General features: G+C 40.5%; 1 protein-coding gene across 1 annotated transcript in view; it reads left to right on the plus strand.

Moving 5' to 3' along the window:
* LOC118110422 (LHFPL tetraspan subfamily member 4 protein) overlaps positions 1-16,272 on the plus strand; it is a 31,839-nt gene extending 15,567 nt beyond the window's left edge. The window contains exons 2-4 of the mRNA XM_035158138.2: positions 8,037-8,273; positions 10,607-10,623; positions 11,971-16,272. Of these exons, the coding sequence (XP_035014029.1) occupies positions 8,037-8,273; positions 10,607-10,623; positions 11,971-12,024 (308 nt within the window). The 3' untranslated portion in view covers positions 12,025-16,272. The remainder of the gene's footprint in view (positions 1-8,036; positions 8,274-10,606; positions 10,624-11,970) is intronic.

Genomic DNA, 16,272 nt, shown 5'->3' on the forward strand with positions numbered 1-16,272 from the left:
TTGACAGAAACATGTAGGTAATGTTTCAGGCACAGGCATTTCTTGATAGGCATAACCTTAACACTGAAGGAGGAACCGTTCCCAAAACCTTAACTGAGAGGAAATTAAAAAGTTTGTGGGAGCATCAACTGGTGTGCGGACGTTTCTTGTCTTCTGACTTTGCGGCAGCATTGTAGGGGCGAGAATATGAATGCCTGTTGATCCTGATTGGAGTAGGTCATTCAGATCTTTCTTCATCAGAGTTTTCTTTGTATTAATTGTGCGTGTGCTTTTGAGCATCGACTGTACACCATCATGAAGCAACTCAGTCAGCACACATGACACTGTCGGGTGGCGTCATGCTCGTGTACACAGACTCAAGGTTTTTAGGAGGAATACTCTGAAGCCTGGAGCTGCTCCCATCAGAAGTACTTCACACACACGCCTCTATATATAGCTCACTGATGGTATTTTCAGAGCTTTTATATAATCAGTTTGGGCTGTTTGTCTAGAATGAAAAAAAGGATCTGTGTGCCCATGTCGATAAGAAAGTCTGACAAAATTGTTATGCAATATGTTTATAGATATCTTGAGGGAGCTATAAATAAATCGTCTCACAGTAAATTTAACCAGTTGGATCACAAAAGTGTCTTGGCGAAGCATCAGCGAGTGTTTTCATTAGCGTGGTGCACTTTGATGCCTTGTTTGTAACAGCTGACGGGCTGTGAACGCTTCAATGAAAAGTAACGACAAGAAGTGATGAAGTGAGATGAGGTCAAAATGATAAAATGGAGTGGAGCAGCAGTTGCCACCCTGCTCTCTGTCTCCGTCATCGTTTGTCCCTTTCGATCCTCAGCCCCCTTCGTGTCTCTTCGCTCCCGACCGTCCTCCCTCTCCATTCGAGCCCTCTGCTCACCGCTTTGAAGTTCCCCCCTTCCTAGTTCAGAATGCAGTGTCTTCAGACAGTGGAGGGGAGGAAGCAAGAGGAAAACCCCCAACAACATCAAATGGCTTTTCTTGGGTTTGGGGGAGGAGGGGGTTGTTTTCAGTCCACTGGCAAACACTTAAACACTCAAGTGTAAGATGAAGGAGACGGGTAGATAGAGGAGAGATCGTTCAGCCTGTCACACCGTCCACAATTTTTTTTCTCTAATAGGCTAAATATCCTATTTAGAATTTATGTATTGTTAATTCTCTCCAATTTTATAAATAGTTCTGTGAAGATGGACTTTTGGAGATCTACACAGAGAAGGGTATTATGGGTTATCATCGGGCTCACAGTAGAAGATGTATTCAGTACTGTGCAGTGCAATGATGATATTTACTCTCTATGAAGGTGCATTTTTACAGGGCAACTGTGACTTTAAGATCTCAGGACTCAGGTTCATAGGTAAAATATTCTCATATTTTGTAAAACTATCAAATACCAAAACATCTCAGAAAATGCCTTCTTTCATTGAATCTGGTATTCTACTTTTCCAAAGACATTACACAGAGAAGTGTATTGTGGGTAACGGGAGGGTTTGCATTGGAGTAAACTCACACACCTTCGATGGTGCAGTAATGCATTGAGAGGCACTGTGAGGCAATCAAACTAACTGGTTGACAATATTTATATAATAATAATATTTTTGCAATATAACACAGTTTTAATATATATCCATGTAACGCATTATTGAGACTCAGATTTGTAATATATTTTGCTGTTTTTTAAGTGAAGAATTTAAAACCACAAACCTCACCCAGGAGCAAAATGCTGTATTTGAACTTTAAAGAAATAATAATATGACGGTTGTCATTATAAGTATCACTATTGGCTGATATGAACATATTTATCTTGATGCAATTTTTTGTTATTTAACCCTATAGGTTGACTGGAAAAAATAGTACATGTTCTGAAAATGCATGATAGTGACACACTGACACCTTGAAGGAAAACTAATACTTCATCAGTTGTGTTTTCAGAGGATCTACCATTAGTTCTCTCATTAATGATAACTTTACAGTCATTACAGTCATTGCTGAGATTACACACCAGCAGACAACCATTAGTACGACTTGGCGACAAAACCAACGGAAATGAAACCTGCATTGTAACTATCCATAGTTTTTCTTGTGTTGTAAAATAATAAATTGTAACATTGAATGTCAAACCAAAACATGTTTCAAAATGTTACTTTAATTGTTCACAGCATAAATACATAATGTGTTTTGGTAAAATCCACAAAAATGGAAAATGATTGATAAAGTGCTGCCTGCTCTTTCCTACCAGGTTTCTTGGCTCTGTATCCACATTTGCAAAAGGCCCAACCTCAATAACTCTGAATGAGTTTCATGCCAGATGGGGAAACATTCATCCAAAATCCATAAAACATGTTACATGACGCTCATTACACAGTTAATGATTTTATCACCTCTCTTCTATGTTAATATCTTCTGTAAGGGTCATAAAAGAAGTTAATAACATGATGATTTCCCATGATGATTACCTCCATCGCTCCTTTATTCTCTCATTACTTACAGTATTATCGTCATTATATTCTTTCTCATTACATTCTCTCATTATACCTGCAATTATTTTGTCAGATGAGCGGTCACATTTCCAAAATTGTGCACATCTCAGCTTGAAACAAGATTCCTCATATGTGCATGGTTTCCTGCTTTACACAGACAGGTGGTGACTAATCTCCTATCCTCCCTCATCTGTTGCCATGAGTTCACCACCCACCATTTTCTCATGATGGATAGCTCATATAGATGAAACACGCTGTCTTCAAAGGGAATCGCTAATGTGACAAGGTTCAACCATATGACTAATGGACTTCACTTTAATACACTCAGATGCATCACCTTCATTCCTCACGAGCACAACACTCTCTTGCAGTTCGGCACATTGTCGAAATGCATTCAAGTCCAGCTAAAATTAAACTGCATGTTTATCTTTTGCTACAGCTCAGATTTCTGCTTTGTAATGTCCTGTTATATATTTATAGACTAAAAAAGAAAAAAAGAGCTTTGTTCAGTAACCCTATGCATGATGGGTAGTTTTGATTCTCGCCTTTGTCATACACCTTGCTCCCGTCCAAATGCGCTCTCGACCTCGAGTCATGACCAGTTGTCAATCATGACGTCTCAGTCTGTTCTTATCATTAAATAACTAATTAAAACCAAAATTACTGGAAAAAATGAGCACCTGGACATACAAGATTAGAAAGAGTGTGAACAACCTTAAATGACAGACACCATCTTTGAGAACAATTTATTTGATCTATACTTTTTGGTTTGGTGCATCTCCCATCCACCAACATGGAGAAGGCAGGATTTATGAGCTATACTGCAGCCAGCTGCCAGGTGTAGATGGGGACACATCACTCCTCTTTATTTACAGTCTATGATGAAACTGACACACTTTAGCTTGCTGCACAACACAAAGTGAGGCAGAGCTCGGACCCACATTTGTGTTTTTAGCTATTATCAATTTTATTGTCCAAACATGGAAATGTCTTTACCTGCAAGAATGAGAGTTTATTTTACTTAAGAAGTTCTCATCTCCCACCCACTCAGCTTTCATATGTTAGCAAACTTTACCCCCAGAGATCGGAATTGAAGTAGTGCAACCCAAACTAACATGAATACTGTAGAAGAAACTTTGACTGGCTGATACATGTTTCCCCTCAGGGCTTACTGCAGCTGTATGTGCTGCATGATGAGACCGACAAACCCCAAATCCCCCATGCGTGACTTGACAAAGGGATAATGACACGAAAACTGCTTTATTTCCACTCAATGCCAGGTCACGCTATTAGCGTGTGGACCATTGTGGCCTAAAAAAGGCGCACGATGCAGAGACAAGGCCCAGAACTGCGACACTTTCTTGTAGGCCTACTATATTCCTGCTGCTGGATTTAGGCTTAATCCCATTTCACCCCTTCTCCCTACCCCTAATCCTCGTTATTATTTATCTTGCCCCTTGAAAGAGAGTTACAAGGGGTAGTGGTTGAAATCTTCCCCTACGAATTGGGACAGCGCTTCAAGAGCCCGACACGTTATCAATAGCCGTCGATGTAAATAGACGCAACAAAAACATTTGCCCGGCATGTCATCGTAATAACATTGTTGAGATGTTAAATAAACCAATGCTATGGCTTACAGTTACTAAAGTGACAAACCTACAAAATAACATCTCTGCTAAAGAAGGTGAATCAAATTACCAGGTAAATGCTCAGGACATGTTTTCCTCTGTACTGTGGCAATAATGGTGTAGTACAATGACATTTGCCATTCATCCAATGGAAATTGAAAACCTTGGATGCTCGGCATTATTTCACATATAAATCAAAAGGTCTGGAGGCAACCCTGCCAGGGTGCATTGTTATTAGAGGAGCAGTTGAGTTCAGTAACCTCGCTGCTATACGCTGGTTAAATCAAGTGCATGGTGTATCTTCAAAGAAGGGGGAGTGGGACATGACATTATGGGAAATCTACAGGATTATCGTGCATAAATCAGCAATAACAATGTAACATTAACATGCTAACTACAGAGACATTGGCAGGTGTAACAGTAGGTTTAAGGTTGTTGTGAAAAATAGATATTACAATTATTATCATTGGATCGGGTCACTCTACCCCTGTGCGTGAACGTGCAAAACGGAGGGGAAGGACTAAGGGGTAGGGAGAGAGGGAGGAGGGTTGAAATTGGATTGAGCCTTACTGAGCGAGTTACATCTGTGGTGACAATAACATGCTGCTAACATGGATTTGCAGGCTACGGGTTATTTGGCTAATTATCACACTTACTAAACCACTTATAAACACGTGTGCAAATGTTGGACAGAATGTGATGTGTCCTCAGGTTGTTAGTTTCATTACCCTGCGTGAGTCTGTTCATATCGTGTCTCTTTAATCACTTTAATGGACTTTAAATCACTGCATTAGCTACTGAACATCTTTTTTCAAATCTCTGGATGACTCAGGAGAGATATATCTACCAGTATTGTGTCTAAACCTATTGTTGACCTTTGAGACTTTCGTGCTAACAAAAAGGATTCGGCTGTGTGTTACCGTGCACCCTCGTTCCACGCTGCAGCTACTGTTTTTGAATGCTGCCAAGCTTCTTTTCACTACACAAGTGGCACTTAAAATATTCACAATCGCACACCAATTGAGCTCTAGACATTGAATCTTTCTGAACATTTATCGCACTGAAGCATAATAATCACTGACTTAGCCAAATCTATCCGACTTTTCATCTGTATCACAAGTGATGGTGCCTGTGGAAAGGATATGTCTGGTCTGGAATGAAGATTCCCTGTGATGCCTGCCATGTATGTTCCCCGTCTCCCAGTGGAGCCCACTGCTTTACTTACAGCCCCTCAGGCACAGACTGGCTCCCCAGTGATGCTCACTTTGATAAATGAGCAAAGGTATAAAGTATGGATTACCGCTTTTGTTGGCGTGTCACAATTGCATGTATGAATTTCCCCACAGGGCTTTGTACTGTGCGTATGTTGCGTGCAATCACCTTTGTTTGCAAGTGCAAGCAGGTTTGTGTGTGATCTATATGTTTTCAATTCCTCCCCCCTCTAAGTTGTCTCTAGGTGACTAATGGCTGCAGTGTGTGCATGTTATTTAATCATTCTTTTTCACTATTAAACCCTCCACAAGTGCAGGTGTCCAGACTCAGCAGTTTAGACTATAACCACAATGATTATTAATCACATAGTGGGGCTCAGTGAGAGTTCACAGAACCACATAAATGTGAGTTTTGAGCGCAGGCACTACGCTGCACATAGAAAGCAACAGTGACGGCTGAAATTCAAAGCTGGATTCCCAGAAACTATTTCTGACCTCTCTTGTTTTCCCTCAATAACTATTCAATCGGATCAGTCAATTATCTGGTGTGCTGCTGACATCACCTCACTGCCTGTCGGGTCAAATCTTTCAGTATCATTAACTTCCCAATCCCAATTGGACACGTCGAGTGAGAGTTTTAGAATAGCCAGTAGCAGTAGCTCGCCTGAAAATCCCACAGATTGTGTTTCACTTCATGGTGGGTTGTTGCCCGAAGCTGTAAGTGACACAGAAGCTGTGGTAGTGGTTGCTAGGAGAAGTTAGCTTGAATTTTAAAGATATAATGAAACTAGATCGGCACTCAGAGCGTACATACCTCTCATTAAACACAGGCTAAATATCCATTCTCTGATTGAGCAGACGGTGTCGCACCATCCCTATTAGGCAAATTGTGATTTGTGAATATGTGCTATACAAAACAAATGTCATTCATTGATTGATACAGTTGAAACGAATAATAATTTCCATACTAGCTAAATAAAGATCATATGCACAAAATTGAAGCTGCTCCTAGATATTAGTGCACTAATGTTTTTATTTCCACACAGAAATCCACAAAAAATGTCAGAAAATGCCAAATAGTGCAATGTTATAGAAAGTAAAAAAAAACATTTACAGAAAAAAACTGGATCTGCCCACTAATCCAGATCAGCACCAAAATCTAATAAGTTCTTCCCCTGACCCATACCAGCAGTTTGCAGTGTTAACTTGCATATCAGTGATGTCATTGTGATAACTATTTTCAAAAATACAAAAGATGAAAAAGTCCAACTGCAGTGACTCTTAGTCGGTTCATAATTAGCTTTTATTATTACTTTCAAGCTTCTTTCATCGCATCATTGTGAATCTAAATATTGTTCTTACTTCTCATTGGTCTCTTACGTGTTTGATGTGATGACTGAGGAACTTTTATCCAGACACTAGATCAAACTCACTAATGTAACCTCCTCAGCGGGGAAACAATTACAAATTGTCGAGTTCAATCATTTAGAACAGAAGGAGGCGTCCTCTTGACGAACAGAAGGTCAGTGATTCGTCCTTAGATTCCCAGTGTATTGATTCTTCCAGTTGCTGGTTGTTAGACTGAACATGCTGCTGCTCTTCCTCACTCCCTAACCACAACCAGTCCAAGAGCCACAGCCGCATGAGAGAAGTTCGGTCTGCCTGTAAAGTCGCTTTTCTCAGAAACAAATCAGGAATGCAAATAGTCTGAAAGTTGCCCCATGATATCAAGCATCTCAATTCCGACGGACACAAATACCAAATTATAAAAGACATGAACATAAACAAAAACAGTATTGCATAACTCACACATAATACAGATACGCAGACACAAACAGCTCGTACTGCCTCTCCCACACACTCCCCCCTAACCCTCAGATGTTGAAGAAAAGTCCAATGCCCTGGATAGTAAATCCAGCACATCAGCATGAAGAGCATTTCTTTGAACAATACACCCACAAGTATTCACAGATAGTCTGTTCCTCCCGCCGCTGAAAAAATTGATTGTCAGACCAAACCTCTTTTACACCAAAATTAACACGTATTTTTAGTATGCGGGTAAACCTGCTAAAATGCAATTAGGAGTTAATCTAAAATGCAATTAACTCCTTTTCCATTGCCAGTAGAGGACTTTGCATTTCTTCTTTGTCTCCCCCTAGTGAGTCATGTTCGATGGCACGAAAGCGCTGGACACTGAGAAGCTCTCTCACTTCGCTTTCATGCGGGGGTTGTATTTTGTATGATACGAAGAAGAAACAAAACCGCTGTTGCATGTTGTTTCCAAGATGTCAACATCAATAGGGACACACAAGCAAAGAAGAAAAAGAAATTAGCACATTCACCCGAATGTCATCCTTCCATCACTGCCAATTGGAGGCGGAGCCAATAAAAAACTCATCTCTACTGCTTGTGAGAATACAACAGGAGATTCTCTAAAAGATTTGCCACGAACGAGGCGTTGATTACTAACTCACTATGGATAGTTTGGATGTAGCCTTCATTTTTACTGCTGGTAGTTCATGAAAAATCCAGCAACCACATTTCCTCTTCCCTGTTACCTCTGTGGAATCTGTCACTTGTGCCCTCTCACTCCTCATTCATCACTCCCCTTTCTCCCTTGTACTCTTTATACCACACTTACTCCTTTCCCCAATCCCACTTCGCACCTTAATCCGGCTGCTCCACTCTTCTTTGTCCCCCTGCAGGAGTGTGCCTGGTGCTGGGTTGCATGATCTTCCCTGACGGATGGGATGCCGAGGTGATCCGGGACATGTGCGGGGAGCAGACAGGGAAATATTCCTTGGGTGATTGCTCTGTGCGCTGGGCCTATATGCTGGCCATCATGGGCATCCTGGACGCCCTCATCCTCTCCTTCCTGGCCTTCGTCCTGGGCAACAGGCAGACAGACTTCTATCTTGACGATCTGCAGACAGATAACAAAGGTAAGTAGAGGGACAATGAGCACACAGAAACATTGTTGAATCCATTCTTTAAAAATTATGAGAGCGTGCAGCCGCCCTCCCCCTCCTCACGCTCCCTTCACATGCAAAACAAGGGAGGCAGCGGTGGCAGCCGCTCCCTCTGAGCGCCGTGACTACAGCTGGTAGACCTGCCCGGCTTAGTTACACTGGCATAGTTACATTCAGACCTTGTTGTTCAAATGAGGGGTTTCATTACATGGAGGTTACTTTTTATACTTATTTTAAAGTAATAATTGTGCAACTATTTTATCTTAAAATAGCAGCTCCAAGTCATTTTGATGGTTCACTGCTTGTAACAGGGAGAATGGTGACTCGTTCATTCCCACTCTTTAGGTATTTTAGAATATGGGATATTCACCATCATGTCCTATATTCTAAAATACCAAAATTAGCGGATATTCGCGGTATCTTAAAATGTGGGCAAACCTGCTAAAAGGGGAATTGATTCCTTTCCCATGGCCACTAGAGGAGTTTATCTTTCTGTTTTTTTCCCTTGTTGGGTCATGTTTCACGTCACAAAATCACCATCAACTGTGGTATTCCTTAACCTCGCTGTCTTGCCAAATTAGCGGGTTGACCTGGGCGTCATATTTCCATCACTGCCAATCAGGAGCCAATAAAAAACAAAAAAAATTCAGATCGTTCCATTCCAAACACAGACAAAAGCCAGATGTTAGAAGTTGTTAGTGGGTTTTTTTATAACTGGAAATGGGGCTTATGTAACTTTGGTAAGATCTCCCACAAGAAGTGAGTCACTGACTGATGGTAAACCACTTACACTGTTACACAGTTTGTAGAACTGCTGCAACATCTGACACCAAGATCATAGTTGATCGGAAGCTGGATCCTAGCTTCATATAGGCTGTATACATTTTTTAAGACAATAATAACTTTATATCAAATAGGATAGAGAAGTAAGTTGTTCTTCCACTACTGCTTTAAAACATGAAGATGTCAACAAAACTCATTCCATTTGGTCAGATGTATACGTGTCCGAAGCCAAACCCTTGTCTTTGGTCCCGAAAATAAAAAAAAAGTAAAGCTGCAATATTGCTCGCTCATGTTTTTTTTTAAATAAATATAAAGGATAGACCAAATCTTGTTGAACAAAAAATGATGACATTTTGCGCTATGATACAACTATTAGCTGGTTCTATTTAATGTAGATAAATTGACATTATTATAAACCTGTATATATGAAAATTGAAGGAAGGAGGAAAGAGCACAGTGTGTAACACAGTTATGTGGTGCCTTTGAGTTGGGTTGGCCAGTCCTTCATCCTCCAGCTCTCATTTTGTAGACCTTCGCCGCTGAGGCCATTAACAAGAACACGATTATCCTAATTGAAAAATGACTTTGCTCCATCCTGACCTCAGTAACTCCAGCCAAATTGTTTTCAGTGCTGTATTGAAGAGTGGGAGAGTGTCCTCCAGAGGGTTTCTGACAGTTTGCATGATGTTGCATCACGTCTGTTAGATTGCATTGTTTCAGCTGCATGAGAAGAGATGAAGAGGAGGAGAGGAAGGGCAGACAAAAGCGGTGGAGGGGCCACAGTAAAAGACACAATGCAAAACAATAAAAACTCTCCTCATATAAAGATTATGTGTTTGATTCGCCTCCAAGAACCCAACGTACAACAGCACTAAAATAAAACAGCTAGGACCAAAGAGGCAGAAAAAAGATGGAGACGTGTGATAGAAGATGTAGTAGAGAGTGTGAGAGATATACAGACAGATAGAGGAGTGAGAGGAGGAGGCCAAGAGATAAAGAGAGAAAATAGTGACATGAGATGTCTCAGTTTTCCGACGGTCTATCTCCGTGATCGTTTCCATGGTAACTGGAGATATTCCAGAGAGTGGGCGTGTCTCTCTGTTTCTTATCTGATTAACCTCACTGGCTGTCTCAGTGATATTTACACATCCAATGCTTCATCAGCTGTGCGAAGCTTCTTTGTTTTCCCTGCTCAGTTTCCTCTTATACAAATAAATGTCTGTTTAGCTCTTTGTATGGACTGTTAGAATATAAGTGGTAACCCATGGACAGTCCACGACAGCAGTTGCTCTCCTAATAGGTGCCTAAGTTTAAAAAGTAAGATCTCAACGAGAGCACCAGTGTTCGACCCGAGGACATAGGCTGCAAATAAATCAGCTTTTCTTTTTTTTACCAGTAGAAGTCACTAAAATGCTTAACTCATGCTTACATATGCATTTTCATGTTTTGCACAAATGTGCAATTTTTGTGGTCTTGGCTCACTATGTAAATGCCAACACTTTTGTTCTTTTTTGTCCTTGCAGATTTTGCTGTGTCAAGGGTAAGTTGACTTTTGCTTTATGCTTGTGCATGTGCATTATGTTGGAGGAATACATAACATGCCACGTTAGCTTTTGATGATTTCCCAGTGATTTCAAATTTATTATCTGACAGTTTTGTGTTCTCTGCAGATTGTGACACAAACGTGAAACTAAACTAAAATGGCCTTTAGTAAACCTCATACATCCGCCAAGGATCAGAATTCACTTGATCAAGTTTTCTATTTGGATCTCCAACAAATTACACACTCTCATAAACATCTGACAAAATAAAGAAAAAAATACCTGTTTCAGATCTGCAACAAAATGTAATGGATTCTTCCCTGATCCATACTGCATCCTACCACCAAGTTTAGTGGTAATTTGTCCAATAGTTTTTTTAAAAGAGAAAACAAACACTGATGAAAAACAAAATATCCCCGGCGGAGGTAATAATCTGATAATTGACTTTATTTTAAAGACTTCTGACTGGTCATTTACCGCCACAATCAAGTCAAACTTTTAATTTGGCCATGTTTTGTAACTCACATTTTAGACATTCAGGGACCACGGCCCCCCACAGACGACATCATGCATCTGCTCAGTTTCTCATGTTCCTCTTGTCACTTGAAGTATCCAGTGTCTATTCTCTTTTTTCTCCTGGTGTCTCTCAAACGCATTTTCTAGTTTGTCCCCGGTGCAGCACAGTGAGCTTCTTAACAAGAACAAAACTGAAGTAGAAGCAGCTTTTAGTGTCCCAGTCTGAATTGCAATCATTTTGCCTCATAGGACATGTGTGATGTCCTCTGCGTTTAACCCTTGACCAGAGTCAGGAGAACTGCCCTTTAACAGCTGAAAAATGCCTACACCTTATTAAACATTTTAATTCATTTGACTGAAATGACACAGGATAGATGTATGATCATTTCTTTCCATCTGTTGCTTTGACTGTCGTTATCGGTCCTGGCTAGTCCCACCCCTGCATATTTTATAGCATTTTTAATAGGGGGATTTTCAATGTGCTTATTTCTTCCTTGTTGAAACATTTGAAAATTTGATATACACTAATAGTTGAGAAATATTGTAATACATGTTAAATGCAAAAGTTAAAAAAAAGACAGTAATAAAGCCTGTGACAACCTTGGCCCATCTGTAAGGCACCCCAGGGTGCTGCGGCCCCACACTGCTCTATCCCATGATGCAATTCTATAAATGTACAGTATCTCTTCATTATACTTTCCCATTTAGATTTCCCAGTCTGTTCATTTTTTTAAATGTCACTCTCCCAGTTTCTCATGTAGGCTTTGTGTAAAAAAAAGAAAACCCTGATGACATCACTATGACATCACCGGTTATTTTTCTTTTTTCAGATTGAGGTCCGGGACAGAAGAGAGCCACGGTACGGAGTGCAGCGTCTCCACTGAGGGTGATGAAGCAGCACTGGACGACTTCTCTTCTCCTCTCCTCTCCTCTCTCATCCATCTCTGTCTCCCCCCCCCCTCCCCCTTTCTTTCTACTCACTTCTTCTCTTCTCTCCAATGATCAGGATAACACCCAATCTCAATTCAGACACCAAGTGTGCAGGATTCTGGAAGATAAAAGAAAAACAAAAAACAGAACACACTGGGATAAACTATATTTTGAAAAAAAACGTATACAAGGTTGTTCAGTGCATCTAACACTCGGCTTTCTCAACGAAAACCTTTATGATGGAAAAAAAGATTTACTCTATTTAAAGTCTTGATTTGTCTGAGAAATACAATCCTTGAGATGAAGAACCATAATGTCCGACTTTGATTTTTACAACGATTTATTTCAAATCTTGCTATTTATTGACTTTGAGTTTGTGTGTTGTTGTGTTCATCCATAGCTTCAGAAAGCAGATCATTGATTCTCCTCGTATGGGGACAAGAGTCGAAGGCTCGCAATACTGCAGCAATTAAACATTGGGAGCATTTCAACCGGGACTTGTATGGCTCTTCATCTAAGGACTTTCAAATGCGAGGAATTTAAAAGGAGTAACCCCATTGCAGCTTTACAGAACCTAACATCTCTGGGAGATTCTCTACTGTACATACTGAACAATGTAAATAACATTACTGCTGACAGAAACAGCCGACAACAAAACCTCATCTGACTCTAATGCATTCGAGTATAGTATTTCTACTCTTGGTTTCAGTGTTCCTCGTGCTGAAAGAGCATCGGAGTATGTGCCGATCCTTTGTGTTTATATTATGACTCCTCACTACTGATCTGATGGGATTAGACAAACGGGAATATCTGTGCTGGATATTCCAGAGAAAAGCAGAGCACCGTTGATCAAAGTGATTGTGTGTGTGATCACAATTATTTGACACAGATGCTTCCTCTGCATCAGCATGGCCTCAAAACAACCCCCCCCCCCCTGCAGTATATAGTAAAAATCTAAATTGCAGCTGTCCAAGTTAAGACTTACAAGTCTGAGCTTACTACTTTTGTTATACCCTTCCTTCACCAGTGTGCAGTTTACTCCAGTTTATGGCTCCAGCATACAGTGATCAGTTTACTCTACAAATGTCTTAAGACTGTGTGAATATGGCTGTACAGGCGTTGGCCTTCTCTCAGAGGGAAGCCTCAAGTGCTGCACTTAAGGTGATGTCACTAATATGCCTCTTCGCTGCTTGCAGTAGTCACAGGAATCATAAGTGGGATGGAAATCATAGCAAATCACCCCCAAAAAACGAAGAAGATAATTCTTAACAAGAACAAAATCAGAGTGAGTGAGCAACTACTGAGCTGTACAACTTCAAGTTTTCATGCAAGATTTATCAATAGAATCATGAATCAAAAAAAAAAGAAACTAAAGTTGTACATCTAAAGTTATTAAAGTTGTGCCATTTTATGTTGATCGATTTTGGCAGCATCTTTATATTTGAAAATTAATTCAAATTGACCACCTTTGAATTTTTGGTTGACCTATTAAGACCTTGTCTACACTAATGCGGACATTTTCCCTCTGTTTAGAATGAAAAACATCTCCATCCAGACGAGAACACAACAACAGTCTGCGTCAACTATCCATCAAATACCAGAGAAAAACGCCGTTGGCCAAGTCATATTGGCCGAGTCAGACGTTTCTGTACACACCGACTGCTAGGAAGGCATTTTAAATCTCGAGAGGCCCAAACACAGAGGAGAAAGTTTGTTTTGCATTAATGTGGACACGGGCTAAATCAATTTGAAATATAAACCAATCTGAACTGATTATTCTTGCATCAGGGCCCATTGAGGCAAAAAAATCCTGGGATCAGTCTTTAAAACACTCACCATTTTTTGCGATTTATTCCAAATTTCCAGAAGAAATACAGATGACATGATTTCGGTGTCCTTACCTGCAGCTACTATCCTGGTCATGGTAGCCAGTATTATTCCTGTAGTGCTCTTATTGTGACATTGTGCTTTGAGAACTTATATGACAACCAGGGAGATACTTTAAAATGTTTCCCATTTTTTAGTCACGTGAACAAAAAGTTGCGACCTTCTCCCTTAATAGAAAAACAAACCTGCAAGGGCATGTTTTACCTGGGGTGTGACTCACCACTGTACCCATTAGCACAGTAATAACTTCTGTCGCCCTATAACCACCTGACACGTCTGCATCAATGACTCTGATTGTCACAATATCAGTGACATTGCTCCAGGTACGATTCGACCATGTGACGAGTTGCGGTTGAACAGTGCGGCAAAGCACGCTGGTCTACTCAAGAGCACCGTGGGGCTCTTGTCCCTCCCAGCGGAGCTCTTCAGGCTGACACACTGTAACTGAGCCTCCTAAAGCACCAAACCTAGGCCCAGTCATCGCGGGAATGAAATTAGCTGTGTAATAAAAGCACACGGTTAATGGTTTCATATGTGGAATTGGCATGCTTTGGTCATTTGGGAGGGGAAAGGCCTGATCATACTGTAAACCCGGAGGAGCAATTGAAACCATTTCACTGAGCGGTTTGACCACACAAGGTGATCTGCGTTCTGTGAGACAGCAGCTTATTTACCAGGCAACATCACAAGGAAAATACAGTCCAGTGAGGGACTGATTATACTGCATTATGTTGGACTGTAATGCATTTACACTCTGGTAGGGATGCACTATTAACACATGCATTGTGGACGAGTCAAAGTTAGAACCTTAAATATCAGCTACATCAAAAAAGAATATTAAAACTAAATCAAGAATGTGACTTTACATGTAACACATTTTTAACTAAACAGTATATTGGATGAGAAGGGTTCACTGAGGGGGTTTTATGGTGCATCCCTACACTATATACAGTATAATGAGCAGATAGCTAGATGTGCAGTATCTCTCAGGAAGCTGTGTACAAAGTACTGTATTAAAGGCTCATTTCGGAAATGATCAGCACATACACAAGTTGAACGATGCTGTCGTGATGTGGCCATGGCTGAAATGACACATCACTCCACAGCATACCTTGTTAGGCAAGTTTGGGCTTTGGATGACATAGCACCTCTGCCACTGATTTTCCAAGCTGGGCCTTTAAGACAATATGAAAACAGCCCTAATGCTGAATCTAATGATGCTGTCCATGCCGGCTCTGCACAGACCTTGGCCTATATCTATGAACCGTCTTAAGGCAGGAACGCTGGGCCCTTATTCAACAAAAGTTTCTTTCACTTCAGCCTTGAAGTATCTCTGCGAGCATTTGACAAAAAAAAAGAGTTAACGACTGAAACAGAATCATAAGAAATATGTTTTTGCTTTTGATATGTACATGCTCATTTGAGAAAATCAGTGCACTTGCTGAGACATCAGCATGGTGATTTTTTTATATCTAAAGTTTGCATACAGCAGGCGGTACTGTCTCTCACATGGCATATATTGTGATTTAGACGTCTCCTCCTTTAGGAATGCTTTCCCAGGGCCCAGGACACACTGTATTTTACATCAAATCTTTGAAAAAGAAAAATTGCAAAGGAAAAAGCCCAGAGGGCTAAGTGGTCATGTCAGGCTTCGAAGGAACATTACCTGTGTGATCATTGGCCTGGTCTCCTCTCCGGGTACTCTGTTCCTGAGGACCTGACGATGAACTGAAAAATACCTTAACAAGGAACTGACGATACCTTAACCCTGATGAGCACATATTTGTACCACTCCAGGTGCCTCTAAGAACTCTTGATTTAATTCAGATGTGGTGCAGAACCAGCAAAACAAGTAGTGACACTGTAGTTTTTTTCTACTAAAGACGACACACCCTGACCGAGCTCTGAAGCCAGATGGATTTTACTGCAGATTTGAGGTCAATTCATTTTCAACTCGAACAACTGAACCCAAGAAAATAAATTACTGAAAACAGTTTTCCCCAACTGTTCAACTTGATTCGGGGAAACAGTTTTGATATTTAGAAAGACGACAACTGATTTGTTTTTATTTTTTATTTTACGTGTGGACTCCAAATCTGAATTCACCTCAGTCTTGAATTACAGAAGCGTGTGAAGATGTGATGAAGAATGAAAAGCTAACACAAGGACACACGAGTCAATGAGAAGTCATTTCCCCGTCTCTAGTAGCAAACAAGACGTTTGTTGACGATGTAAATGTCATTGATATGTCAATGATTTCATCATAGTTTTTATCATGCAATATCATGTATAAAGATATCATTTTGGGGGTGGGA

The sequence above is a fragment of the Hippoglossus stenolepis genome, chromosome 6, assembly GCF_022539355.2.
Source record: "Hippoglossus stenolepis isolate QCI-W04-F060 chromosome 6, HSTE1.2, whole genome shotgun sequence".
Taxonomy (NCBI): Eukaryota; Metazoa; Chordata; class Actinopteri; order Pleuronectiformes; family Pleuronectidae; genus Hippoglossus; species Hippoglossus stenolepis.